The sequence below is a fragment of the Lepidochelys olivacea genome, assembly GCF_965140295.1.
Source record: "Lepidochelys olivacea isolate rLepOli2 genome assembly, chromosome: 22".
Lineage (NCBI taxonomy): Eukaryota > Metazoa > Chordata > Testudines > Cheloniidae > Lepidochelys > Lepidochelys olivacea.
Genome location: NC_140432.1, coordinates 16,508,262 through 16,534,098, shown reverse-complemented (window position 1 = coordinate 16,534,098; position 25,837 = coordinate 16,508,262). Strand labels below are relative to the sequence as shown.

Here is a 25,837-nt window from a genome sequence, read left to right as displayed (position 1 = left end):
CACAAGTACTCCTTTTCTTTTTGCGAATACAGACTAACACGGCTGTTACTCTGAAACCTGTGTGTATATAATGTCTTCTGCAGCTTCCATGGTATGCATCCGATGAAGTGAGCTGTAGCTCACAAAAGCTCATGCTCAAATAAATTTGTTAGTCTCTAAGGTGCCACAAGTACTCCTTTTTTTTTCACCCACATTTGTATATTTTCTGTTTGTTTTGCTGAATGCTAAGCTAAGTTGCTTTGGATGAGTTTCTAGCTTTGAAGTTCTGGTGCACCACAAACACATCACGGGATGTCTCAGCAGCCTACACTTCACAGCAGAGAACTCTTAGCAGCAAACCTGTTTGAGATCCAATGTGACTACATCGTATTTCATGTGTGCCTAATTTTGTAAATTTCAGGTTCTCCCCAAGGTACAGTTATGTTTTCCTCCACATGTTTTATGAGCGTTATTCAAAGTGGGTGGTTGTACCAAAGTGGTTGTGTGACTCATCCTCTGTCTGAGTAATATTGGTTACACTCTTAAACCAAAGCAAGAGCGTGCTGTGTGAGTCTGTTTGTCATCTTTAATCCTGTTTGTGGCTGTTCCAGTCTCACCCAGACAGGGTGCGGAGCCCAGCATGTAACTGACAGCACAGCCCCGAGCCCTTTCACTTCTCATAGGTTCTTCACAGACTCTTTGGTTCCACACTGTGTCTTGGGGATCTCCTCGCTTCTGTGACAGTGCATGACCTGAGCTTTGCTGGCATGCAACAGAAGAGAGGTTACCAGAAGGGCATTTGCAGGAATCTGGAGAAAGACATAAAGGTTAATTAATTCTGCATGCTGCTGTTTGTTATGACAGTCTTGCTGGAGTTAGGATGGGCTTTGGCTTTGTATGAGTTACTCTTGATCTTTGTTTGTTTCTCTCAGACATGTGAATGGGGGTGAAAAATTGCTCCTGACAAGTGGCAGACATTGACTCTGAAAGGGGAGCAATAATAATGTTTAGCCCGATATATCTCTTTTTATCTTTAGAGCTCTTCATGGAGCTTATAACACCTATTCCCCCCTATTTCCTTTGAGGCTGGTACTATAAGAATCCAGCTCAGAAAGCTGAGGCACAGAATAGGGAAAGTGATTTGCCCAAGATCGCAAAGGAAGTCAGTGGCAGAGATGGGACTAGAATTTCGTTCAGGGGTTAAAAATTCAAAATGGATCAAAGCAAATTTTTTTCACACGAGGTGCAATTAGACTGCGGAGCTGATTGACCCAGGAGGTTCTTGAGGCCTATAGCTTAGCACAATTCAAAAAGGAACTGGACATCAAGAACATCCCAAGTTGTCAAAATTATTGATAAATTTGGAAGGGTAATAAAACTTTCTGCTTCAGGTTTTAGGCCGATCTCTATTTGAGACCTATTTGAGGCTTGGGGCAGATTACCCCACACCTGCCTATCAGAGGGGTTCTTACACCTTCCTCTGAAGCATCCGGTGCTAACCACTGTCAGAGACAGGATACTGGGCTAGATGGAGGTGGGATTTGATCCAGTCTGGCAATTCCTATGTTCCTCATATGGGGGCTCCTGGCTCCCAGCTGACCTTGTGCTATTAGAAATGAAGGAAGAGCTTTTTGTGGGGGAGTTAAAATCAGTTCAAATGAGGGATCATTAAAGAGGCTGCTTACAGGGGCTGCAGTTAAATAGCCTGACTACAGGAGACTGGGGGGGTGTCTGAGGAAGCAGCAAGATCTCCTTGTTGCCCTTCTCAGACAGAGCCCGCTGCACGTCTGATAATGCTTAGGCCAGACTGCGGCAGTGAATAGTTTCTAATGCCATCTTTGCCTCTGGCAACTTCTGACGGGTCTCAGGAGTATCACTCAGATAGAAGGGCATTTCTGGGTGGGGCAGCACAGTGATTGGTCTCTAGTGGTACAACAGGGCAAGTGTTGCCCTTGCCAGGGACCTTGTTCTCTGCAGTAGCGATCTGAAATGTATTGCAGTGACTCCTATGTAATGGAAACTTCAGACACTTTTCTGATGGGGTTTGGTTTGGCTTGGGCTCATCCCTGACCTTTCTATGCTGGTGTGTGAGCTATTTCTGGTGTCCTCTGGGAACCAATCCGTTCTAACGTATTTGTGCACAGTGACATTCGTATAACATCTTCGTACTAATAAAAGAGCCTCAGTGAAATGTCTGCTGAATGCTGTGTGGGCAGGAGGCTATATGCCATAATGCTATATGTTTAGAGAGCTGTATACTGTTTGTTTGTAAGGAAAAGTCTTACCACCCAGGGGGATGAAAAGGCCAGGCAGGTTCTGTTGGCTTTGGAATGCCGTCCCAGCTTTCATGGAAACGGGATAAAAATCTGGGAGCTGACGAAGCACCAGGTTGCACCATCTTCAGTGCCAGGATTAAAGCACTGTTCCTGGCCCATCAACCCCTGCGTTCCCTTTACTGATATCACTGGAGTCTGTCATGAGGTGGCTGGGCCTTTAAAGGTATGTCTACACTGGAATTAAACACCCATGGGTGGCCTGAATCAGCTGACTTGGGCTCACAGGGCTTGGGCTGTAAAATTACAGTGTAGACGTTTGGGCTTGGGCTGGAGCCCGGGTTCTGGGAATCTCCCCGCTTGCAGGGTCCCAGAGCTTAGCCTCAAGCCTGAGCCTAGTGTCTATGCTGCAGTTGTATACCCCCACAACCTGAGCCCCGTGAGCCTGAGTCAGCTGACACAGGTCATGAATTGCAGTGTAGACATACCCTGTGAGGGGTCTAGGTTCAGTTCTCTGAGTCTGGTTTCCTCCCAGATAGTGTGATCACAGGCTACACCTCTTTAGTGCATCGTACCTGAGGGAGAGGCTGTTACGCTCTGGGTGGGCACAGATGACAGGGAACATTGACATAACCATTCTATTTGGATTCTCATGCCATATCCATAAAAGTGGTATCTGGACATGCTGGTATATCTTTCTTGCTTACAAGCTGAGATCCTGCATGCAAGAAGAGCGTTTTTTCCCCTCTTTTCTAGATATTATTTTCCCCCTGATGGAGGCACTCACTGTAGTGAATAGTCCACTGTCAGCTGTCAGATTTCTGTGTCCGTGGGGACAGTGGCTCATATGCAGATATCACTGATCCGTATTCTTGAGGCTCTAAAAAGATGAGCAGTTGGAGAAAATCATTAGAACTAGTAGCCGAGCAACAAAGAGAACAATGAGAGTTATTCCTTTGTTACCGTGGCCCAGTGGATTCGTCTGCTGAGCCCGTCCCATTTATGTGATGAGTGTTGGTTGTGACTTGTAATGCGGTTACACTTGGGAAGCATTTGGGGAATTCACTGGAGTTGCATCTGTTTGTATAGCACTTAGCACAATGGGATTGTGATCCATGGCTAGGACTCTTCTGTGCTACGGTAGTACAAATAAATAATAATAAGAAGAATCTATTTTATCTGGCTCATTGAGTTTAAAGGTTGTAACAGCCCCTGAAGTAGAACACAAGGCTGAATGTTTTCTGGCTCTGGAATGCTTAGTAATCACTCTTGTGGGTTCTTATATGCAGCCTGCTACATCAGTGGTCCCTACTGTAAATACTGCACTGCTCTGTTTCCACCACTTGCAGCTGCTTTTCTCCCTTAATCCACCACTGTTAAACTTGACGTGGCACAATGAGTCCATATGATTTGCATGGTTTATTCTTCTGTTTCTGCTTGAATGACTTGGGAGATCCCTTTTAGTCCTTTATCTTACGAATGTCACGCTGGGGAAGCTTATTCCCACTGCTCTGTGGAAGGATAGTTCCCCCATCCCCGAAGAACTCCAACAGTGGCAGGATTTCTCCTTGTGTGTGGTGTTCTTTTCATTGCTGTCGTGTCTCAAGTCACTTTGTGAATGACAAAAATAAAGGCATTTTGCACTGGGAGGCAGAGAGACTGAACGTGTCTGAACGCTTGAGTCAACACAGTGACCATGCCTCAAGCTTGTGTTTTCTACATAAAACCTTGCATCAGCGGGTCACTTAACTAGCCCATGTGACGCATTATTCCTGCCTGATTTGGCTTTTTTTCTTCTGAGGCACAGCAGTAAATTTGCCTTTGGACAAGGAGAAAAGGCTCCAGCTCTTAGTCCTTAAGAGGCAGTTCAGTCACGCTGCAGCAAACTTTGGGAAAGGGCCTCTGCATCAAAGCACTGCTCCAGGCCATTTGTCTTCTGCGTTGTCATTGGAGTCTGTCATGCGGTGGCTGTGCCTTTCTAAGAGGAGTCTAGTCCCAGCTCTCATCTGACCCTGGTTTTCCCCCAGATCCTGTGACTGTGGTCTAAAGCAAGGCCTTGTGGTAAGGGAAAAACAGGATGTAATAGGCAGGTCCTGTCCTCCTCAGGTATGGGGAGAGACCTGAGTAGAACAAGGCATCTCGCCATTGGAAATAGCTACAGGCGGCTGTTAGGTTTTTTTTTCAGGCAATGGCCCGTGAAAGGCTGACAATTGCCTGAACCCCTGTGACCTAGAGGAAGAACTCTGAGTATGAGGGATAACATTGCCCTGGCAGGTGGGCTGTGGACACCTAAAAGACAGTTCATAGGTTTTGGTACAGATGGATAAATGAAGCCAGAGGGGAAGGCATGGACAGGTGGGGACTGGGTTTCCTGGGAGATAGTGGGTGTGCTAAAGTGGGTTATTAAACAGATCCCAGGAGGGGAGACTGCTGCAATGTTGGCCACTGATATGCCAGGTCACTGGAGAGGCACACAACCCCCTTGCAGCGAAAAGGTGTGTTTCGAGAGGGGATTTCCTTCCACCTTGCTTGCCCATGCCCCTGATGCTCCATCCAACACTGAATTGGCCCTGAGTTTGGTATGTCACAACTCCTTCCACATCAGCATTGCGACTGCAGTACAGAATCCAGTAGCTGCTGGGCTGGGAAGAAACCGAACCCTTGTTTACATAGAGAGTTCTCCCACAGGGAGTCCATTCACCACTCTGAGTATCCGAGTGTTTCTTCTTCCCACGTTTTCTAAATTTGGGTGTTCCCCTTTGAAATCTGAGAGTTTCCCTTTAGGTTTCCCTCTCACAAGGTGTAATCATTTCAGTTAATAATTAATACCTAGCTCCCATATATCTGTTTTCATCAGTAGATCGCAAAGCGCTTTGCAAAGAAAGTAAGTTGTTATCCCCATTTTACCTGTGGAGAAACTGAGGCACATTGCAATGTGTTACCTGAATGTTAACTAACAGGCTTCAGCTATATCCACAGTTCAGAGCAGTAGGACGTAAACAACACAGCTTAAGTCTTGTTCTTGTACTGAGATTGGAAGCTTTTTGGAGCAGGGATTGTGTTTTTGTTCTGTCTCTGTACAGCGCCTCGCACAATGAGATTCTGGTCTTATGACTAGGGCTCCTAGGAGCTACAGTAATACAAATAATATTGTTTACATTTAATTCCCCTCCATGTTATAGGCTTTTCTCTTATGTACATAGTTCTCAAATGTCCCGGATTTCCAAGGCGGGCACTCATTATAGTCTCAAAGTTACCTACATTCTGCACACATTTGGTGTCCCTTTCACTTGGGTTATTCAAAATTATAGACATCAGAAATAAAGAATCATAAAACAGAGGTCATGGAAAGGGTTATTGACACTGGAGGAACAAATCCCACAGCGATTGCAAATTTACTGTATGGATAATTATTGTGCACTCATCCTTTTGGGTCTTCGTCACATTCTGTGTCCCGTGTTTGGGCTTTGGCAGCAGGCTGAGAATTATACTCACCTGAGACTTCGAAGGTGGTGATGTGGGTGGGTGGGGACTGAAGTTGAATTTCTGATGATCTCTCTCATTTAAAAAAGAAAAAACACTACAATACATTAAGTTGTACAAGCTGCAGAGGTGTCAGGTTTTCCTTGCTGCTTTTCCGTTGTCTGATTAATTTCAACACAGACCCTTTTTAAGTGGCTCTGATTGCAGGAAATTGCCACCGCCTGTGACACATGTCACAACAGTGCATTGATTAAAGCCCCCGCATGTCATTTACTGATTGATTGTGCTAATCATACCAAGAAGGTGGCAAACATGCAGAGAGGAGCTGGCATTCCCCACTGTTCAGGATTTTAAGCATCTTGAATTAAGAGTACAAACGAATGAGAAGTCGGACTGGAATTTTTGTCAGTTTGCATCCTTTCAAGCTTGCAACCAACCATGTGTCATGGCAGTAGGAGGGGTTGAACTGTTTACTGAACAAATGTTTGTGTCCTCCTATTAAAGCTAAACTGTAGGAAAAACAAATCGACACAGGGAAACTTTAGAGACTGAAGATGTGTGTAACTAGCAGGTAGATGAATTTTACAGCAGGTGTCCCGGGTGGATAAAGTGTGAATGCAAGCTCTTTTCTCTTGTTTGTTTGTAAGAAGTTTTATAGCTCTGGCAGCCTGTGAGACAGCATCGCTCCAGGCAGTAACAGTATCTTAACATCCAGGGCTTCTGTAGCTGCCTCTCGCTTGAGGAGCTTCTCTGCTGCAGTGGGTGCTGGTTTGGAGAAGCAGAATCTCTTGACGTTGTCAGTTCTAGATGCCACTTTCTCATCGCATAGGTTTTCAGAGTGGGATGATGGCTGTCCTGTGTCGTTGCAGCAGTGCTGTGCCTTTGCCTTTTGAGAGGTGCCCATTCTTTTGGGGCTGATAGTTAGAATGTCCCATGGATTCATGAACAGCAGGCAGTGGGTATAACATTGAGGATTAACTGTTATTAAGAGGAAAGGAAGAGACAATATGTTGTGTGTATGTTTTTGGTTAATCCCCAAAGGCAAAAACAATGAAGTTACTTGTATGGAGATAGCGATGTAATACTTGGCACTCTGGCACCTTCAAATCACTATTGACTAATCCTCCTGGCATCGTTATCCCCATTTTATAGCCGTGGAAAGAAAGGTGGAAGTGACTGAGAAAGTCACACAGTAAATCAGTGGCAAAGCCAGGATGAGAACCCAGGAGCTGCTCAAATTGGATTCATGCTCATTCCCTAGACCACACCCTTCTCCTACTGTAAGATGCTCCTCACCCCGTTCTTCGGTTTCAGCTCCATGGGGTATAGAGAGAATCAATGTCTGAAGCTGCTGATCACTAATCATGGTTGGGCAGAGAGAGAATGGGGGTGCCATAACATCCAGTCCTTTTAGGCACTCATGCTAATTACCTTTTGTTTCTCTCCCCTCCTCCCCCACAGGTACCGAGCCCTGGTCCTTCTATTTTATTAATGGTTTCCTGAACTTCAACGTGGCTTTTGCCTTGGCCCTGCTTGCCCTGCCGCTGACCTCCCTCATGGAGTGTCTGCTACAGAAATTTCACGGTGAGTGCGGCAGTTTTTGAGAGCTGAGCTCCAACAGCCCATGTCTCCCAGATCCTTGAAAATAGGAGAGAGCTTATTTGCTGTATATGCAGCTTTTCTTTCTTGGAAGCAAAATCAGGGTCAGGGAACGCCTTACACAGCCTGGTTCCAGGAGCTCATTATTTGCACTGCGCTGTTTACCCTACAATGAGTGCAGGCTGGGGACAGAGGCAGCAAATTACACCTGAACTCACAGTAGCATCCGGCCAGGGATGGAACACTATTGTGACTCTTTAAGGACGATCCTTTCATTCCCTGTGCCTCCCTCTCCTCTGAAGAGCATTGTGCTGTCAAGGCTGAAGTACACCGAGTAAGTATGACAAATTGTACAGCCGCACGCTCTTCAGCCACAGATGCAAATGCTATAGAAATAACCCTGACAGAAATTTAGGGGAAAAAAAATACTCGTAGTTATTTCCATCTTATCTTCGATTGGAAGTGTCAGCCCTCAGTTCTCTACACTTTTCTACTGTTGTTTTAAATGCGACTGCCAAGACATTTCAGAAGAGAGCTTTGAGAGAACAGAGTTGGGGGTTTTTTTGGATCTAGTTTGGATTTTTCGGGTTATTTCTTCATAAACCATTCTAACCCCTACGAGCCACCCATTTCCCTTGATGCTGCCCATATAGAGCATGATCTTGGAAGAAGTTGAGTAGTGAGCACTTGAGTGAATTGTTGAAGGCACTCTGCACCTTGCAGGATTGAGCCCACGTAGGGCAGATTTGTGAAAGGCTTCTCCCTAAATTAGGAAGTCTCTTGCACTTTAATGTACCATTCACAGCTGTGCCTTTGAAATGATAGTTAAGTTTTTTCCTTGAAATAATTGAATGTTTACCTTCATAAGGGAGCAAATGAGGTTTAAATTCTCAGTCCTATTACATATCTCTGCTCTAAGGGATAGTAGCAGTGGACATACAGTTTTATTGTAGCCCAAAATATGGCACGTCCAGTGGTGCTGCTGCTGCTACAAAATTATAGAATTAAATCCCATTTTGGTAGATTTTAGCTTCATAGGTGTTCAGGCCAGAAGGGACCATTATGATAGTCTAGGCGGACATCTGACTTTCAGAGGGATCACTTAGTCCTTCATAAATTACACTGTGAAAAAGCAAAACATTGTCCAGTTCATATTGGGTTTCTCTTAATTCAAAGGATGTCAGTTTAACTCATGCAGTTTGGCAGGATGCTCTTCTAAAATACCAGGGTGGCGGGGGAGTGGTAGAAGAAGAAACCCAGTGGTTGCATCTTCCCCTGGCTGCTGCTAACACATTTTCCCCAAGGATGGACACATGCTGAATTTTAGGGGCAGATAGCAGCATCATGATCAGCATCTCCTGTTAAGATTCTGATTATGTATGAAGAAAAGGAGGACTTGTGGCACCTTAGAGACTTAACAAGTTTCTTTGAGCATAAGCTTTCGTGAGCTACAGCTCACTTCATCGGATGCATGCAGTGGAAAATACAGTGGGGAGATTTTATATACACAGAGAACATGAAACAATGGGTGTTACCATACACACTGTAACAAGAGTGATAAGGTAAGGTGAGCTATTACTAGCAAGGGGGAGGGGAGGACCTTTTGTAGTGATAATCAAGGTGGGCCATTTCCAGCAGTTGACAAGAACGTGTGAGGAACAGTAGGGGTGGGGAAATAAACGTGGGGAAATAGATTTACTTTGTGAAATGACACATCCACTCCCAGTCTTTATTCAAGCCTAAGTTAATTGTATCCAGTTTGCAAATTAATTCCAATTCAGCAGTCTCTCCTTGGAGTCTTTTTGAAGTTTTTTTTTGTTGAAGAATTGCAACTTTTAGGTCTGTAACCGAGTGACCAAAGAAATTGAAGTGTTCTCCGACTGGTTTTTGAATGTTATAATTCTTGACGTCTGATTTGTGTCCATTTATTCTTTTACGTAGAGACTGTCCAGTTTGACCCATGTACATGGCAGAGGGGCATTGCTGGCACATGATGGCATGTATCACATTGGTAGATGTGCAGGTGAACGAGCCTCTGATAGTGTGGCTGATGTGATTAAGCCCTATGATGGTGTCCCCTGAATAGATACGTGGACACGTTTGGCAATGGGCTTTGTTGCAAGGATAGGTTCCTGGGTTAGTGTTTTTGTTGTGTGGTGTGTGGTTGCTGGTGAGTATTTGCTTCAGATTGGGGGGCCGTCTGTAGCAAGGACTGGCCTTTCTCCCAGGATCTTGAGAGTGATGGGTCATCCTTCAGGATAGGTTGTAGATCCTTGATGATGCGTTGGAGAGGTTTTAATTGGGGGCTGAAGGTGAAGGCTAGTGGTGTTCTGTTATTTTCTTTGTTGGGCCTGTCCTGTAGTAGGTGACTTCTGGGTACTCTTCTGGCTCTGTCAATCTGTTTCTTCACTTCAGCAGGTGGGTATTGTAGTTGTAAGAACGCTTGATAGAGATCTTGTAGGTGTTTGTCTCTGTCTGAGGGGTTGGAGCAAATGCGGTTGTATCGTAGAGCTTATGTTCAAATAAATTTGTTAGTCTCTAAGGTGCCACAAGTACTCCTTTTCTTTTTGTGGATACAGACTAACAGGGCTGCTACTCTGAAACCTGTGATTATGTATGGAATTCTGTTAAGAAACGGCATTTTAATGTACGGCATTTCTTCCTGAAAGCGTACACTAGAGGGTGCTGCTTGTGTCTGTTCCTTGAATGTGGCTGACATACTGTCAGAAACCAGTAAAAACTCAGTTGGAAATCCTATAAATGCAGGTTTCCTGCTGCTCACCTAACACTTGTGTACCTAACAGCAGGAACCGTTCTTCTGGGTGCTTTCTTCTTATTGTTTGTGAAATGCCTCTATGCTTATTTGTTTAACTCTGCAGCTTTTAGAAGGGTAGGGAGACAGGATTTAAAGTTGCATTGAGCAACCTTGTCAGACAGACTAAAATTCAGGGTAATTGTTGTTGTTTTTGAATGAATTTTTTCTTGCTTTACACAAAAAAAAGTTACTTGAGAGATCTTACATGCATTGTTTTTTGCAATGAAGCAACAAGGGTTTTGGAAATGCCAGTACCTAAACAACCACTTCAGTTATTAGGAATATAAGCTTCATTGGACTCTCTCTCTAATCCCTGGATGCGCTAGTATAGTACAACGAAGCAAACAGCAGGAATTTTTGATTTCCTGCTCAGAAGCTTCAGGTCATGATGGATTTAGTCTCTTCTTCCTGGGATTGGTTATAGGCTCATTATCCAGATCCTGCTTCTCCTTCTTTTGGGTTCTGGTTTCCCTGCATTCTGGGACCTTTAGGGCATCTGAAGCCTACAGAAATCCACTAAGCAAGCTTTCACTCCTGACTGATTTCTTGCTGTTTTGGCTGTGTTATGGAGAGTGGAAGTGCTGCTTGGGATTGAATAGTGAAACGTTCCATTTGAGAGAGAGAGAGAGAGAGAGAGAGAGAATGAAAATTAAGGGAAAGCCCTTGTCTTTATTTTACTAGTCTCATGAGCCTTGATTGACTGATTTATGTTTCTTTCAGTCCAGAATCTGGGTCGCCCATATTGGCTTACGCTGGCTCCTATGTACATCTGGATCCTGATTTTCTTCAGTCAACCCCACAAAGAGGAGAGGTTTCTGTTTCCCATATATCCTCTTATCTGTCTCTGTGGAGCTGTGGCGCTCTCTGCCCTACAGGTGGGTTTCAGTGGGAAGTGCTGTGTGTTATAACCTGGTACCTAAAGGGGGTTTAATTACCTGTTTACTTCTATATCATTGCTCCCGAAGGCTTGGGAACATCTGCAGAACATCTGCTGCTGCAACATAATCTGCAGTAATCTGCCTAGTTCTGCAGTGTACATAGTGTAACTCCAAGAGCATGATGTACAGTCAGCTGTATCTGATTGTTAGCTAGTGGGGTTTGAGTTTTCGGAATGTGGCACATAGATTGATCATAAGGCCCTGGGATTGAAAAAACACAACCATTCTAAAGTTAAAATGTGTACGTGTTTGCTGCTTTTACAAAGTAGTTTGCTAAACATAATCCTCCAGTTCTGGTTGATGGAGAACTTGTGCAGAATCATTCGATCCCCATCGAGCAGTGATGCAGCAGCAAAATTGGGGAGATTTCCCTCCCCAAATGGCATAAATTTATGAATAGAATGTGCTAATGATGTAAAAATCTTGGATTAGCCTGAACTGTAGGCTAAGGATGTTGAGTGTTACCACCAAATATTAATATGCATGACATTTCTTGGGTGTTCTGCTTTAGCACTGAAACAGCTCAACTGCCCTTCATTAGAAATTCTCTCACATGGTGTGAGAACAACCTTGGCCCAATCTGGAATAGTCACTGGCCCAAATGTTCTGAAAGGTTCATTATTTGATGCAGTCTCAGACAAGCATCCAATGTGATTGCATTATAAAGCCATGAAATTTGACCTTTGTGGCTGGGCTATTCAGAAATCCTTGTTGAACTCCAAGATTTTCACCATTCCCTTATTTAAAAGGAAAGTGGTATTGTTTAGGCATTAGGAAACTGCTATTTTTAAAGAGCTAAAAAAGTGTTTTTAATGTAGATTAAAACACTTTGTAAAGTGTTCCAGATCAGTAGAAGCTTTCACAGAGCTGAAATTATTTATTTCTTACCCATGAAAAATACATATGAATGAACATAAGAACAGCCATACTGGGTCAGACCAAAGGTCCATCTAGCCCAGTATCTTGTCTTCTGACAGTGGCCAATGCCGGGTGCCCCAGAGAGAATGAACAGAACAGGTAATCATCAAGTGAACCATCCTCTATCGCCCATTCCCAGCTTCTGGCAGACAGAGGCTAGGGACACCATCCCTGCCCATCCTGGCTAATAGCCATTGATGGACCTATCCTCCATGAATTTACCTAGTTATTTTTTGCAGTCACTCGTCTTTATAGTAGACTCTTCCAGCTGCTCCCCTTGGCTCTGCCATTATCTCCTATCCTGGGTATACAATACCTCTTGCTGTTTCAGTCCCAGGCCCCACTCCCATTACTGCCAACACCCTTGAAACCATGTCTCCAGCACCTTCAGCTATTGTGGTGCTGGCCTCTTACCCAGCGCTGCCGATTCCCTGTAACCCTGACCTGTAGCATCCCTTGCTATTGCAGTCCCTGGCCCCTTATCCAGCCCTGCCAATGTCCCACAATCCTGACCTGCAGCAGTCCCCGCTATTGCCATTTTTCCCACACGCAAGCTCTGCTAATGTGCAATTCTTGAGCTGCCTGCTCCCAGGATCAAGCCATGTAATACTAGCAGTTCTTTAGCAATTCTCAGCCAGGGCTATGTGCAGTAAGAAGGCCCCTGAGAATGCGGTGGTTTGGGACACCTGCCAAACATGGCTGCCGGATACTCTGGTGTGTATCTCTGTTCTACATATTTTAACGCCACTTGATTTACTTCCAGTATGTAGGAGCCATCTGAGAATTTAAACTGCTTCCCTGCTAACCATACAAGCTTGACCATGAAATAACAATCCCGCGGCTGCTATGAGACGAAAGCAAATGATGCAAGAGGAGTAGAGACCATTTTAGGACAGGAAGTAAATAATCCCTCCTGTGGGGGAGGGGCAGAACCTGAGTGTGTTACACACCGTTTCTTTTGGGCCTGCCCCAAAAAACCTGTCAGGTCATCTATAGAAGAGCAGAAAAGCCCTTAGAGGGATTAAAAAAGAAAAGAAAAAGTAGGCAGGACTGTATTTAAACACTGCTGCAAATGCGCTGGTCCCGCACATCCCTGCACCTTATTTCAGGCTATGGCTTGGTGTTCAGGTGGGTGCCCAGGTATTGTGTGACAGCAACCTGGAAATGGAACTTCTTTAAAGAGGGAGCCCATCCAGATGGAGAAAGGAGAGACCCCGGGTCTAGGAGAAAGCCTGGTGAGAGGCACCCGCAGAGAGCAGTCGTAGAAATCTCAGCCGGGACAGGTTTTGGGGAATTGCCAGGCAGGAGGCCTGGTTTGGAGAGGGCTGTGATGCCCGGTAAGGAAGAACTCCTGGGAAAGAGGGTTGAAAAGTGTTTGTGATGAGTTCAGTTGAACAGTTCTTGAAATAAACCAAATTTCCAAGAAGGGGATGTGATTGAACCAAGTGAACCTCTACGCATTTTTTTTTTTTTGAGGAGCCAAGTTGGGGAAACTGAGGCCGCAGACACATGCACTGACTGTGGAAGCTGCGTCTGTTACAAAGGATTTTTTAGAAAATGGGCTTCTAAAAAATTAGTTTCCAAAGAATTCAAGTTGAGAGTGTCCCTTTAACTTCACCACATCTTGCATTCTGTTTGGAACCCCTTGCTCTCCCCATTGCAGGTGGTGCTCTCCCCAGGGGTATTGGGCTGGATCTCTGTTCAGCGGCATCATAGGTTTAATGCCTTTAATATCTTTTTGTCCCTTCAGAAATGTTACCACTTCGCATTCCAGCGTTACCGCCTGGAGCACTACACAGTCTCCTCCAACTGGCTGGCTCTGGGGACAGTTTTTCTCTTTGGGCTCTTGTCGCTCTCACGCTCTGTGGCTTTATTCAAAGGTTGGTGTTTTGGGATGGTCCAGTTCTTGAACCCAGACAGTTGCAAGACAGTCCAGAGGGGACTTCCCGTTGAGAGACAAACCCTGATTCTGCAAAGACTTAGGGCTTGTTCTGCGCATAAAAGTTGTCCTACTTTAACCATACAATACGGTAATAGGTGCAAAAACCCTCCACCTCGGGGGATAAGATGTACCAGTATAAGGCACCTTTATTCCAGTGTAACTGTTTCCTCACTGGGGCTTGTACGGGTAAAAAAGAATCACACCCTAACCAACATAGTTATACCAGTATCATATCTGTGTGTAGACCAGTGCTTACATATGTACTTATCCTTACACGTGTGGGGCCATACTCAGGAGAGCACTTCAGCATGTAAAGCTTGTACTTAAGTATGTGATTAAATGCTTTCCTGAATGGAGATGGATTTAAGCATGTGCTTAATGTTAAGTATGCGTGTATGTGCTCTCTGGCATGGGGCCAGGAGTGGTCCCATTAACTTCAATGGAGCTTCTCACCTAAATAAAGTAAAGCCTGGGCATATTTATTTGCAGGATTGAAGCCAATATACAGTAGTGACAGGAGAGTGGTAATAAAAGTGCCGTGTTATAGCAAGGTACTGAAATGGGATTTGGATCCTAACTACAGTTAAGTGTAGATTATTTTATTTATTTATGAAGCTATCCATTAAGAAGGCCCTGAAAGCACTTGAGGTTTTGTATGAATATTTATCTATAGTGTTATTTTTATATTTATTTATTTTACTACATGCCCATCCTTTGCTCTGGATGAACATGCAATATTTCAGTTACAGTCATCTAGCAATCACTCTATGTTCATTAAGCCAAGGTTAGCAAACCTTGGCTTGTGATTGATATGAACTTTTATTACTTCAGCAAAGCCCTTGTGGAATCTCCCTTTTTATGTTCTTAGCTAAGTTAAACTTCTTGAACAGTGGAAACGTGTGGCATGGGGAAAGGCCTAAAATAAAATCCTCGTGTTATTAAATAACAAGGGCAGGAATGTTCATGATTTTGGCAGCTTTTTGTGGACAATGTGGTAGATGTTGAAGCAGGTCTTGCTGTAATATCGCAGGTGGGTTGGCGTTAGTCTTAATGGCACATGATGCCATTGGGATGGGTGCTCTCTAGATACCAGAGATAGGTAGCTGGGCATGTACTCCAAACGCTCATGACATTTTGATGGGAGGCTTAAATATAAACAAGTCAAGCTGTGAGAATACCACCTGCCTTTTCACTCTTTGTTTCCAATCTTCCTCCTCTTTAGGGTACCATGGACCTCTCGACCTGTATCCAGAATTTCATAGGATTGCCACTGATCCGACTATTCACACAGTGCCAGAAGGGAGGCCGGTTAATGTCTGTGTGGGGAAGGAGTGGTACCGATTTCCAAGCAGCTTTCTCCTGCCAGATAAGTAAGTTGCTCATCATAAAGGACCCGATTCAGCAAGATACATAAGCAGCTGCCCGGCTTGAAACTCGTGCCACTGATGTCAACTTGTGTGCCTGAAGTTAAGCCCCTTGCTGAACTGGGGCCAAAGTGTGAGCAAGATGTGCATATCATGGCGATTAATTTCAGAAACAAAGCCTGCCCTTCCGAGTGACGCTACGTGACAGGCAGATTTATCAGCCCTAGCCAACTGGTGGCTCCTCTCCCCAGGTCTTTTAGCTACTAAGTCCCTTCTGTGCAAATTCTCTATCTTGGTCTGTTTGTCCATGTCTGCTTGGCTGCGTTTAGGGGCAAGGCTGTTGGTGACTCGCCTGTTGTGTTCAAGGTTCCCGAGAAACATAGGAACTCAGGTTAGACTGCAGACTGCATTCCTTTAAACTTTATGGAGACCCACCGGCAACAATTATCAGACTGAAATAACATTTCAAGGCCACAGGGTACATGTACAATCTTAATTTGTTATCCAAAGCATCAAATGTAGTTAATGCACAAGTTCAGGACGGCATGGAAATAGCATAAAATCATTAGTTTTAAGAATATGCTTCTCAGGATGCAGTTTGTAGGATAGTTTTGACAAGAATTCATCTCACAAGCTGTCCATAATGCCAAGCCCTCAGACTTGTGTCACATGTACCAGCGATCTTGGAAAGAGTGACTCACCTGTTTGCTTTTCAGATTTTCAGAATACTTTAAATTAATTAATTCTTTGAGCCATGTGCATGGATGGTAACAATTGAGATTCTTACAGGGGTCTTGTCAAGACTGTTTTCATCATTCTGAAATGATGTACTTTCACTTACTGTAGTTCACAGCCATTCTGTTTGAAGCTGAATTATGTTTTTTTTTTTTTTTTAAAGTGGTCTTCCAGCCCCCAGCACACGGGTTTGTTATTGTAGGATTGCTTATGAGCAATGGGCAGCTGTTGCTCTCTTAAGAAGCAAGGCCTTTGCTTTGGAAAAATCTTTGGACATCTGTAATGGGAGGAGGGGATTTTTTCCTATTATGATGGGTCTCTGAGTAAGGAATGGGCAGCATTATATATGCTACTTAAAAGGAGGTCAGGAAGATCCAGTTAATTTCATTTCATCCATTTCCTGACACTGGCAGTTGGCTTTCTGCATCCATCTTAGGGGTATATCTTTAAAACAGCATAGGGTGTTAGCCACCAGAACCCTGTATACTGCTTTGGGGTTGTGTCCCAAAAATCCCAGCTACTCTTTCCAAGCAATTTTAGCTAATGGCCCTTAATTTTAGGTGGAAAGGTTAAAAAAACGCAGCAACAACAACCGAGCCCTCCCTCCCTCCACACAACCTGTAGAACTGCAAGATAGTACAGTCTGTTTACAAAGATGGTGTTCATGGGCAAATGTCCCACTGCTTTGCCGGGCTTGCAGACAGCAGTTGGTGATTCCCCAGTGAAGCAGTTGTAGTAGGTGAGTACTAGGATTAGTTCTTGAAGGCCTGAAATACAAGCTATTCGGGCACAAGTGGCTGCAGAAGCCTGCATTCCTTAAAACCATTGGAGTGTTTATTTAGGAGCAAGCTGAACAAAGCTGTTCCTTTCACCAGCTGAAGTGCCTTGCTCCTGGCTGGCCTGGGTTCTGGTCTAGCAGATGTGGCCAAAATTATTTGATTTGCAAATATTAAACAAAGTTCAAAAGTTAAATGTGGATGGAAAAGGCCTGATGCCAATTTCAGTCCATTGTTTCTGAATGTAGTTTAGCTCCCTGACTGTAAGCCTCCAGACTCCTTGAGTGGTCACCGCAATCAAAATGCATGTCCCCGACATACTGTTCTGGCTCATGCCCGCCATGTCTGGTAACTGGTTTTATCATTAAGGAAGCTTGCCAGGATTAATGGAGAAGAGAAGGCTGGACATAGGACGTGGGTGGGCTTGTGTTCCCCTTTGTGCCTTGTGTATCTTTCGTGAGCTACAGTAATATATGGGGGTTTCTCTTGTGTTTCCACTGATGGCTCAGCTATGGTTCACTTGTTCCTTAAGTCTGAGTGCATCTTGTGAGTGAAATTTACAAGAATGAGGGTATATTCTCTTTGTTTTCCCATTGACCTCAGTGGTTCTTACCCATGTGCTTAAGTCCTTTTGCGAACGGGGTCATCTTGTCTAGGTGCAACTGAATTTGGTGGGTTGGGGGCTGCCTCTGTGCATACATCTAACCCTTGCTGCTTTTCTAGCAGGACTGTTTACTCGTTATACTGGAAAGCCTCTAGTTATGCTTTGTTTTCTCGTTACAAAATTCTGGTGGCTTCCACAGTTTCATTTCAGGTTTTCCCCTCTCTCTGTTTCCTGCAGTTGGCAGCTCCAGTTCATCCCATCAGAGTTCAGGGGCCAGTTACCGAAACCATTTGCCAAGGGACCAGTGGCCACACGGATTATTCCTGCAGACATGAATGACCAAAACAGGGAAGAGCCAACCAGATATGTAAGGGCTACCCACTTGTCGTCTTTTTCTTTCTTCATCATTATTAGTAGTACTGTAGTTGCCCAGGAATCCTCATCATGGGCCAGGACCTCATTGTGCTGGGGCTGTATAAACCCCAAAACTGTTTGCCAGTGGCATTTGGCTGTGTCCCAAAACAAAATCTGTTTGTTTAGATGTCTGTATTTTACTTGTAAATCATCTCTGTATTTGTCACTGAGCAGTGAGTGGGTGACATTTTCCTTTGCACTTTGGCACCTTTCTTTTAAAACTAAGTAAATAAAATTGCCCAAGAGAAGAAACAGAAGAAATAGGAGTTTAGTCCAGAGCTTCACCTGAAACAGTTGGGACCCTTGCACCGCTGATTTCAAAAGGAATCTGTTAAGATACACCATACTGATGTAGGTTATTAGTTCCTTTTCCAGGTTGTCTCATGTTACATAACCAAAATACCACTTGCCCCCTGACCAGTTGTAGAATTCTTTAGCAGATTAAGTCAAAGTACAGAAGCAATTTTCTGAGGACCCAGCCTGTTCCCCTTTTTTTTCCCCTCAAGGCTTCTTTAGAGGCACAGCTTAGAGTGTTTAAGTGACCTAGATAAAGGTACTAGCTGTCTCTGTCTTAGGGTTCCATAGTATCTGAGCGATAATCTGCATGTTTTGTTTGCAGTTATGTTTTGCTTCAGGCTGGAGATTTTAGTTGGTTGTGTGTTTGCAAGCAGCTGGCAGTAGTGATCATATATATTGGTGCCGTTGGGAGGCTGCTCAGCTGACCTTTTTATCTCCTTTGGGTTGAACTGTTGTCTAGAAAGGAGTACCAAGCTAAATATGTTTTTTATTCTTTTTTTCTGAGATCACTATAATTCTGAGCCTAGATAAATACAGTTATGTCTCACCTAACCATTATGAGTGGGAATGCCTGGAGTATTGCATTAGAAATGTTGGCCCATCCATCTGTCCCTCCTATCTGTCCCTCATTACCGAAGTATATGAGTACCTCATGATTGTTAATGTATTTATCCTCACAACACCCCTGCGAGATAGGGAATGGCACTTGCCTTATTTTACAAACAAGGAGCTGAGGCACAGAGAGGCTAAATGACTTGTTCAAAGTCTGTGGCAGTGTCAAGCATTGAACCTGGGTTGCAGGTGACTGCTCTAACCATGGAGCCATCCCTTCTCTTGTCAAAAGGGGTGAATGAGATGAACTGCCAAGAAGCAGATGATGCCTTTCCTCCTCCATTCTCAGCGCTCTGAAGGGTGCCCTCTGTGCTGTCCATGACTCTGTGGGAAGCACTCAGATTAGCAGACTGGATGTAAACCACATACCGCTGTTGAAGTCAATGACACCTGCTCATTTACACCAGCTGAGGATCTTGGCTCACTGTGGCAGTATGACAGAGTCTGCAGATTTGATCTCCAGAGTAGGGTTGAATCTGATACGACAACATTAGAGGAAATTGTACAGGTAACAAAGCGAGAATCAATCTGCAGGATTCAGGCTCTGTTGTTTTAAGATCTATTACATGGTTATTGGAAATGGGAAGGAGGCGGATTCCCACCTGAGAGGAGCTGTCTACTGCAATGCATTTAATTTACAAAATCTTTAACTCGGGCATATTTTTAGCGCAGACAGCTGGCTGGTGCACAGCCTGTGACTAATGAAACAAAACACATTTTTGTTTCATGGTTGTCTCTTCATGTCACCCTACAATTTTGTTATTTCTGATGCAAGGAAGAAGGACTGGGATATGTTTATTCAATGCAGCCACTTTGAGAAATACAGAAATTAGCTACTTGATGTAAATTTTAAGTGGAATTTTAAAACTAACCTTTGATTCTGAGCTGCTAATAATACCAGGAGAACTGAGATGTCTCTAGAACTAAATGAGCTGCCAGTAGCGGTGGCATGCCCGGATTCCAAAGACAGACAGACACAGTCAGCAAGCATTGGAAAGAGCAGCCAGAATTGTGCATGGCAAGTAAATCTAAGAGATATGAGCCTATTGATATATTATAGGAGAGAGCGTATATCTCATGAAGCGCTTATCCACGCTACGGACAAGACAAAGTTGAGTAGCACTTACTCATGCAAGTTGTCCTGTTGGATCCTAAATGCATTTCTCTATGAAACTGTGTTAAGGTGGCGCTGATCGGTACCATCTGTTACAGGGAGGTGTTGGCAGGTACCATAGACCAGACTTAAAAGCTGAACTTTTTTTGAAGGTCCTAACCTTGGAGAAGATTTCTTTATATTTTGTTTTTACTTTCCCCACCCAGTGCCTAGCCATCTTTTGAAAATGGTCAAGGACCCAAAGGCTAAGCTAGCCTCATGTTAGAGTTGTTGACTTGAGCTTTTCGGATAGGATTTTCTGGGTTCTGCAGGATGCATTTTAACTCAGCTCTGCCTATGGTAGAGCAAGCAAGCTCCTGTATTGCACTGTGTGGTTAGACCATCATCCGCTCTGTTCCATCCATTAGCCAGCAAGGGCCGTGCAGTTGGAGCATTATTACAAAAGGGTCGTGTCTTCCACCTGTTTAGCATGCTTTGTCTCCTGCTGCTACTCAGGAAGTGGTCATACCCAGTTCTTTTGCATCACTTTACAGAGCAGCTGCACCAGATTAAAAAAGACGGGGAGGGGGTGGTTGTACATTTAAAATTGCCCCTGGCTCTATTCACTGAGAGTGAAATTCTTCCCTGTGGAAAGGGCCTGTTTAAGGCCTATGCACCACTTAAGTTCCATTTAAGCCCCCAGAATAGGGTGCATAGGCCCTGTGGTGTCTCTCTGCCCACAGGTGAATTTCACACTTCACTTCAGCTTAATCTATAAGAGTAAGGTAAAAGCTACTCGGGAAATATATTGTGTGTCAGAGAAATCTTTTGCATTGGAAGCTTCAGTCCTATTGAGGGAGCATCCAGGAAAAGAGGGGGGTGTTAGAGCTTGGTATTTTCGGATGGTTTGCGGCAGTTTGTTTCTCTCAAAGGGACTCTGTATAGCTTTAAAAACAAAACATCTAACAAACAAAAATCTCTATGGGCCTAGAATTCTTCCCTCTGACAATGCAAGAAGTTGATTCAATATTCTTCTTAGCTGAGTTTCCTGCAGTGTAATTTCAGTTGGTGTGCAAGTGCGATGCCACTGAGCCATCTGGTCTCCTCTTAATTAAATTGTTTTCAACATAAATTTACCGCAAACCCCAGTGTTTCTCTAGAAAAGTGACTCTAAAACATTCAAAAAAAGAAAAGGAGTACTTGTGGTACTCCTTTTCTTTTTGCGAATACAGACTAACACGGCTGCTACTCTGAAATAAAACATTCAAGAAAGTTTGCAAGACACACTTGTGACTCAGCACACTGCAGAAAGGCCAGAAAGGGATAGGGTCAGGGACTAAAACTGAAAAAGAAACCCAGCCTTCCAAGGCAGCACATTCCTGCTCTCTGCTGCTTCTAACAAAGTTTATTCAGGAAGGTTAATTCCTGGGGAGCTGCTGTTGAAAACATAGCCTAGCTCATCTTGCCTTTGATTTGATTAATTAAAAATCTATTTACACTTCCCTATTCATCACTTAACCTCCTTAATAAGACAAACTCCCATAGTGACTGGTGGTATTTGCGCCTTTCCTGAAACAGCTGATGATTCTTATGTCATTTGGTCTTTTCTGTTTCCTTGAGCTGACAAGACCCTTGCACTCCTTTAGTTTGGTTCATTCTTGAGCAGTGATAGTTCAGATTGTGTTCAGCTGCCTTTAATTGGAAGAGAAATGGTCACTAAAGAGATGTCACCCAGTGACACCCTTACAGACCTCCCTCTATACGGTGGCAGGAACTGAGATTGAAACCCAGATCCACCAGAATTTTGTGATTATTGCCCCTGACTCCTATTAAGGTCCCTGCTCAGCAAGGGATGTCCTTTAAACATTGATCTCGCTGAGCCCCTCCAGGCTGTTGTACTTCTCCATCTCATCCTTTCCTTCTCCAACTTTTTCAAATAGACTGAATCCTCCCTCAGAGAAATGCCTCCTTCTGCTGACTGACTCCTTGATCTTTCCCTTCCAGCCCACCCCACCTTGGTGTCTCAGGCAGGTTTCTGCAATAAGCCCCTCTCAGATCACTATGTCTGGATCCCCAGGGGGCCATCATCCATGGATATCTGTGCTTAGGGAATCCTGCTATGGAGTCCTCTCCATGTGCTGTGGGATGGACAGGAGGTTACAGTGTAGAATCTAGGCAGAGCTGCTGGGAGATAAACAGGGAGCTGGATCTTATGCCACCAATTGGGCAATATTTTTCCTCAGTTGCCAGTAAGAGGTGCCTGGTACCTTTCTGCACTGGATAATAAATCAGAACAGTTGTGGCTTGGATACTGTATTTTGTAAAGGTCTTTATCGAATTGTACAGAAAGATAAACACAGTAGGACTTTGACCCAGCACAAAATGCCCTGAGAAGTCTCTTTGTACTCCATAGTACATTCTTTACATTTCGGTGGTAGGTGCCCTTATTTGTATTGGTGGGAGCAGAGAGCGAGAGAGACTGCTTTATTCTCCTGTTCATCTAGTGGTGGGATTTTGCGCGCAGGCTCAGACATCATCAAGGCATTCAGGAGGCATCAGCTGCCATTTTCAGTTGCTCGTCAATTTCATTGTTCTGTGCTGATCTAATCGTGCCCAGATTAGATGGAGTGACATAGCAGCCTTTTAATATTTTTATTCCATCAGGTGCATGGATAATGGCAGTAAATCACAACAGAGCTGTTGCTGTTATAGTGAGAGAGTTCACATTTTTACCTGAATACTTTTCTTGTCTTTCCCCTTCCCCTCATGCTTCACCACAGTAGAAATGTCCAGCTGTCTAGTGAGAATGGTCCCATGCACTGTAAATTTTTTTTATTGAGCAGAACAGCATTCTGCCTCTGATTCTACTCAGCTTGAGGAAGTCTCTGGCAATTTAAATATAGTTTATATTTGAATATATAAGCTCCCTGCTGCCTTCTCCCCAATCAAAGCAGCCAAACTACTGCAGAATGCTACTACTGATTTTATGTCTAGAGCATTTTTTATCAAGAATCTCAAAGCACTTTATACATTTTAAATAATGAAGTCTGACAGCCCTTCCAAGAGATAGTTGGGTATTGCTAACTCCATCTGACAGAGGGGAAAACACGGAGGTTGGATGACATGCCAGAGGTCACAAAGCCAGGAACAGAAGCCAGGAGTCCTGATTTTCAGTCCTCTGCATTAAACACTAGGAGTAGAATTTTCAAAATGGCCTAAGTTCCATTTTCAAAAGTGACTTGAGCAATTGCAAGCCCGAGTCCCATTGCCTTTCAGTGACATTCAGGCTCCTAAGTCACATTTGAGAATGTGACATAAGTTTTTGGTCCCTTAGGCACTTCTTTGAAAATTCTAGCCTAGATCAACTTCCGTCTCAGAGTTGGAAATAGAACCCATCGGTTCCTATTATTGGTCCCTAGCGCTATCTGCTTGACTGCTCTCCCGTCCCTTTATGTTTAGTTTTCTACACAGTGTAACTAATCTTTGAACTACCTCCTATAGAACATAACTCGTGAGTTAGGGTTATTTATTAAATTTTGTCATAGTGCTAAAGAACTTTCGTAGCTGACAGCTCATGTTTGTGTTAGCCAACCTTTCTCTGCCTGCAGCCTCTAGAGTGTGCCTGTAGGAGATGCCACAAGAGGGAATAGCAGCATGGAAAGACACAGCGGCGTAATGAACAGCACAGCCTGTCCGTATCAGGGAGTGGTCTTCCCAGCAGGAAGGGGATCTTTATATAACCTAGGCCCCCTGAGGACACTGCCTGCAGTTCATTTACCGGGAGGTCACAAATGTAATTCAGTTTTGTTGTGTTGCTTCCTTGTATACAATTTCATAATTCAGCTGAGTGTTGCCAAACTTTTCTGTAAGGGCAAAGCAGCTGCTGGCATCTTTGACTGCTGATAAAAGCATGAATGCAACAATATTGTGTCCATATGATCCTGGAAGTGCAGTATGATGTCCACTCCACGCAATATGGTGGTGAGGATCAGCAGCGAGGCAGGGTGGTATTATTAATGCATTAACCCAATCAGGTTGTAGCACAGTTATGCCAGGCTGCAAGCATCTTGCCAGAGATACTTATTATTTCCTGTGAATCCACTTAAACTCCAGGCAAATGTGCCAGTGGATTAGCACAAATGTCTGGCTGTTTGAAGTGGTTAACGGATTACTGTGTACATGTGAGATCGATTGGGCAGCCATTGTCTCTGTGCATAAAACCAGATATCTTGCAAATATGATCATAACTGCAACATACATATTTATGGGAGGCCAGACTAGAGAGCATGAAATGGAAATGTCAGCCTGACATTTTGTGCTAGTAAAGAGCCACTGCAAGTGGAAACATAAAAAAACCATGAGTCAAGCACCCAGAATCATGAGATTATCTTAAAAATGTGATTTTAAAAAAAATAGTAAATATTGGATTCTTTTTATTTACTTTACGTATATTGGGCCTTTAGAGTACACTCAGGTCATTTCCAAGCTTCTCTTCACAACTGTGAGGCTGAAAACCTTTTTTTTTTTTTTTTTTAAGTGAAGGCTGAGATTCTCACAATCATCTGACTCCGGCATCTGGGGCTTTAATATTGTACCAAATACTGCAGCTCTCACGGTAAAATCATGAGAATTTACAAGACTGGAAATCCCAAGAATCTGAGAGCTGATGCCAAGTTAGAACAGTGAGTGGAGCTGAATAGCAAATAACTCCCAAAATCTAGCCCAGAAAATGCAAAAATATTAAAGTTGAGAAATCAAAAGTTAGGAAATTCCTAGAGTTGAGGTTGCTCCCACTATGCTAGCTAAGCTACAAAGCACATCCTACACATTGCATCCTACATATAAACTATAAACATTAATGTAGTGATTTTTGTGATTAGTGACTTATATTGACTGTGCAGTATAGCTTACTGTTGTGTGAGCATTTGAACTCTAGAATTCCGTTTCTTACATATTGAGGAAGGGGGCAATACACGTTTAAATCAGTAAGCAGTGAGGAGTTGGGTCGTGATGCCAGCCCATGACGCTCATCCTTCTGCAGGAGGAGCATCCCATTTGCACAGACAGATTTGAGGCTTTTGCCCTGTTTGTAGGGAAGCAGGGAAAAACGGCTGCTCAGTTGGGTTTCACCTTGTTTGAGGACCATAGGAGACACAGTGACCATCCCCCACTGACTGTCACAGCTGGGAGGTGGAGTGTGCGATCACTGAGAAATGGCTTTGGAAGAGCCGCCTGAGTGAAAGATCCTCCTGATCTGCCAGAGGTGGGGGTCAGACTCTGACTTACTTTCTCGAGAACAGCAGGGGCAATTACCTGCTGATGAACCTCAGCCTCCTGTAACTGCCAGCCAGGGTAGGATTCGAGCATCTCTCAGCCATGAGTGGATTGTATCCTCATGTGAGGTAGGGAGGTGCTGTCCCTGTTTTAGAAAGGGGAAACTGAGGCATAGAGAGAGGCAGTGACTTGCATGGGTTCACATGGGGAGTCTTTAACTGAGCTGGGAAATGAACTTGGGTCCCCGGAGTCTCTGAGCCTTAGTCACTAGATTCTTCTCCCTACGCTCTGTCTCCCTTGACCGTTCCATGACCACTTCAACTTCCCTGGGCCTTCCTGCAAACAGCAGAGCTGCCAAGAGCCTCATTCTGCCTCCTTTGAAATCAGCCAGGCCTGCCTCATCACGACCCATCTTCCCCACAGTAATTTCTGAGGTAACTCACCTTTGCCAGTTCAGCAGCACTCGCCCAGCCACCCACAACGGAGTATTTCCAGTTCCCTGGCTCACTAGTCAGGCTGAGCTTGCCAGAGGGGAGAGGCCTAAAGGGCTGATCCTCGCAGTCGCAGTCCAGAGTTCAGTCCCTGCCTGTTTCAACATTTACACAGCTCCACTGGCTTTGGAGGGGGTTCCAGTGAATGGTGAGGTGTGGTGTTTAACAGCCCCCAGAGCAGTTAAGGAAGGGGCTTTGTTCAGATACATTCTGATGGAATCCTTCTCCTG

At 44.2% G+C, this 25,837-nt stretch overlaps 1 protein-coding gene and 1 long non-coding RNA gene across 9 annotated transcripts in view; one reads left to right on the top strand and one right to left on the bottom strand.

The window, feature by feature from the left end:
• Nucleotides 1-25,837, top strand: part of LOC311511218 (alpha-1,2-mannosyltransferase ALG9) — a 126,067-nt gene that overhangs the window by 20,549 nt on the left and 79,681 nt on the right. For all 7 annotated transcript variants that reach the window (XR_014709217.1, XR_014709218.1, XR_014709219.1 and 4 more), the window contains 5 exons: nucleotides 7,197-7,319; nucleotides 10,870-11,024; nucleotides 13,756-13,885; nucleotides 15,170-15,317; nucleotides 17,664-17,793. Coding sequence is in view for 4 of the 7 variants with exons in the window: in XM_084611634.1 (XP_084467760.1) it covers nucleotides 7,197-7,319; nucleotides 10,870-11,024; nucleotides 13,756-13,885; nucleotides 15,170-15,317; nucleotides 17,664-17,793 (686 nt within the window). In the remaining 3 variants the exon portion in view is untranslated. The remainder of the gene's footprint in view (nucleotides 1-7,196; nucleotides 7,320-10,869; nucleotides 11,025-13,755; nucleotides 13,886-15,169; nucleotides 15,318-17,663; nucleotides 17,794-25,837) is intronic.
• LOC311511221 lies at nucleotides 552-25,649 on the bottom strand. Of its 2 annotated transcripts, none has more exons than XR_014709220.1 (4): nucleotides 25,560-25,649; nucleotides 25,129-25,261; nucleotides 3,040-3,132; nucleotides 552-788 (listed from the first exon to the last, which is right to left on the bottom strand). It is a non-coding gene; the product is annotated as an uncharacterized lncRNA (long non-coding RNA). The 2 variants fall into 2 exon arrangements; XR_014709221.1 differs by having other exon boundaries at nucleotides 25,156-25,261.